The sequence below is a fragment of the Protobothrops mucrosquamatus genome, unplaced genomic scaffold (genome assembly GCF_001527695.2).
Source record: "Protobothrops mucrosquamatus isolate PMUCROS unplaced genomic scaffold, P.Mucros_1.0 scaffold20259, whole genome shotgun sequence".
Classification (NCBI taxonomy): domain Eukaryota; kingdom Metazoa; phylum Chordata; class Lepidosauria; order Squamata; family Viperidae; genus Protobothrops; species Protobothrops mucrosquamatus.
The window spans coordinates 1-2,258 of NW_015406017.1; the positions used below are offsets into that span (position 1 = coordinate 1).

Here is a 2,258-nt window from a genome sequence, read left to right on the forward strand (position 1 = left end):
GAAAGGGAGAGGTTTCCAAGCTGAGCCATGCTGGCTCAGGAATTCTGGGAGTTGAAGTCCAGGAGTCCTAAAAGAGCCAAGGTTGCCTACCCCTGCTCTAAACTAATAAAGTCTACATTAATTAACATTAATTATGCTTTCATATGTTCCTCTGACTGAGGGGTCTTCAAACTTGGCCCTTTTATGACTCGTGGACTTCAACTCCCAGCATTCCTGAGCCAGCCATGCTGAGGGGAAAGGGAGAGGTTTCCAAGCTGAGCCAGGCTGGCTCAGGAATTCTGGGAGTTGAAGTCCACCAGTCATAAAAGAACCAAAGTTGCCTACCCCTGGTTTAGGGCCATAACTGAGAAAAGAGCAATAATAATAATATTGAGAACACTCCAAGTTAAAAAAAAACCATCACAAACATTATCTAAATCAACGCAGCTCTTGAATTTTTACCTCTGCAAGTGACTTATCACCAGCTTTTGAATACTGGAGTAGGAAGATTCCATGGACTGGCCCAGTTTTTTTAAACCCTGTGGGAAGAAATGGCACCTTTTGTCCAGCTTGACAAAACAACACAAACCACCATAATTTCATACTACATAAGCTGGCCTACCTTTACTGTTAGCTGATTCATTAGCAGGGCCTGAAGTTCAATACTTTTGGGAGAAGGAGAAGAAGGGGGGGGGGGAGGGAGAAAAAATGGACACAACTTCATTTTTTTTTCCTGTTGGAAGAACAGTCAAAATCTAGACAAGGTTTGAATACGCACCTTGCTTTGCCCCACAAAAGTAACTCCATAAATTCATCCTGCACAGAGGTGGTGGTATCCTTCTCCTTAAAAAAAAAAGGAAAAAAAAAGAGATTGTTGCACCCAGGCATTTCAATCGCCACAAAAGAATATAGAGAAGGCAGATCTCAAGGTTTATAGGCAAGAAAAGAGCAGGCTGAGTCACCATCCAAATATTATCTCTGAATTTTACTCCTTTCCTGTCTTCCATATGAATTTCCCATTGTTATTTCCAGCTGATCTTCCAATAGCCGAGATGGTCAGACCCGACTGGGATGGAGAATAACAGGAAATCTCAATCTAGTGGACTTGACTGACAACGTCAGAAGAATCCTGGAAGATGGCACGGATGGGTCACCTTATAGGGGAGATTGCTAGCATAAGATTTTAATAAAATACAGGTAATCCTCGACTTACAACGGTCAGAACGGGATCACATGACTCTGGGACGCTGCAACTGTCGTAAGTACATGTCAGTTGCCAAGCGTCTGAATTTTGATCACGTGATCATGGGGTTGCTGCCGACGGGCGTAAGTGTGAAAAACGGTCATAAGTCACTTTTTTTCAGTGCTGTTGCTAACAATTCACTAAACGAACTGTTTAAATTCAGGACTATTTGTCATTAAAAAGTGTACTGGGTAATGCAGGATTAAAATAATAACTGGAGGGGATCGTTTTTTCAGCATACCTGCACAAACTTGGTTAATCGCGAATCCATTTGCATCAATATTTCTTCCCAAGCTTCACACATACAACTCAGGGAAAGCTTGATGTACTGTTCACAAATAGGAGAAAAAAACATCGTTGTTGTTTTTTTTAAAAAAATAACATTGTATTGATTTTCTATTATTACATTTCATTAGTGCTTAGATTTGTGACTTGTTTTGCTTAGTAATACAAGTTAAGCTCTTTTTCCAGCCATTGATAAAATAAGTTCCACATATTTTGTATCTTCTTTTTCTTTAATATTCAATCATCAAATATTAGTGGGAAAAGGCATCAGAGATTTTATTACCGTACCTGCAGGAGAGTTGAAATGTGTGTAAATTTTCGGGCCATTCGAGTCACTTCTGGTAAATAGGTTGAGAGCAGGCTGGTATCCATCTAAATTAGAGAACCAGTTTGTAATCTGACAAATGGTATAAGGTTTCCTGCCTGAGCAGGGGGTTGGACTAGATGACCTCCAAGGTACCTTCAAACATCATCATCATCATCATCATCATCATCATCATCATCATCATCATCATCATCATCATCATCATCATCATCGCTTTCCCCTCCAAAAGGAAAAAAATAGATAGATAGATAGATAGATAGATAGATAGATAGATAGATAGATAGATAGATAGATAGATAGATAGATAATGGATGGATGATAGATAAGATAGAGAGAGAGAGAGAGAGAGATGGATGGATAGATAGATAGATAGATAGATAGATAGATAGATAGATAGATAGATAGATAGATAGGAATAGATGGATG

General features: G+C 39.3%; 1 protein-coding gene across 1 annotated transcript; it reads right to left on the reverse strand.

Annotated features, from left to right (window-relative positions):
• Positions 1-601: 601 nt before the first annotated feature.
• Positions 602-1,879, reverse strand: LOC107301946 (anaphase-promoting complex subunit 4-like; the record flags this gene model as incomplete). Its single annotated transcript, XM_015831093.1, has 4 exons — positions 602-644; positions 758-822; positions 1,464-1,550; positions 1,796-1,879. Coding segments are annotated over 4 exons (279 nt in total), but the record flags the coding sequence as incomplete, so codon positions are not given.
• Positions 1,880-2,258: the final 379 nt, after the last annotated feature.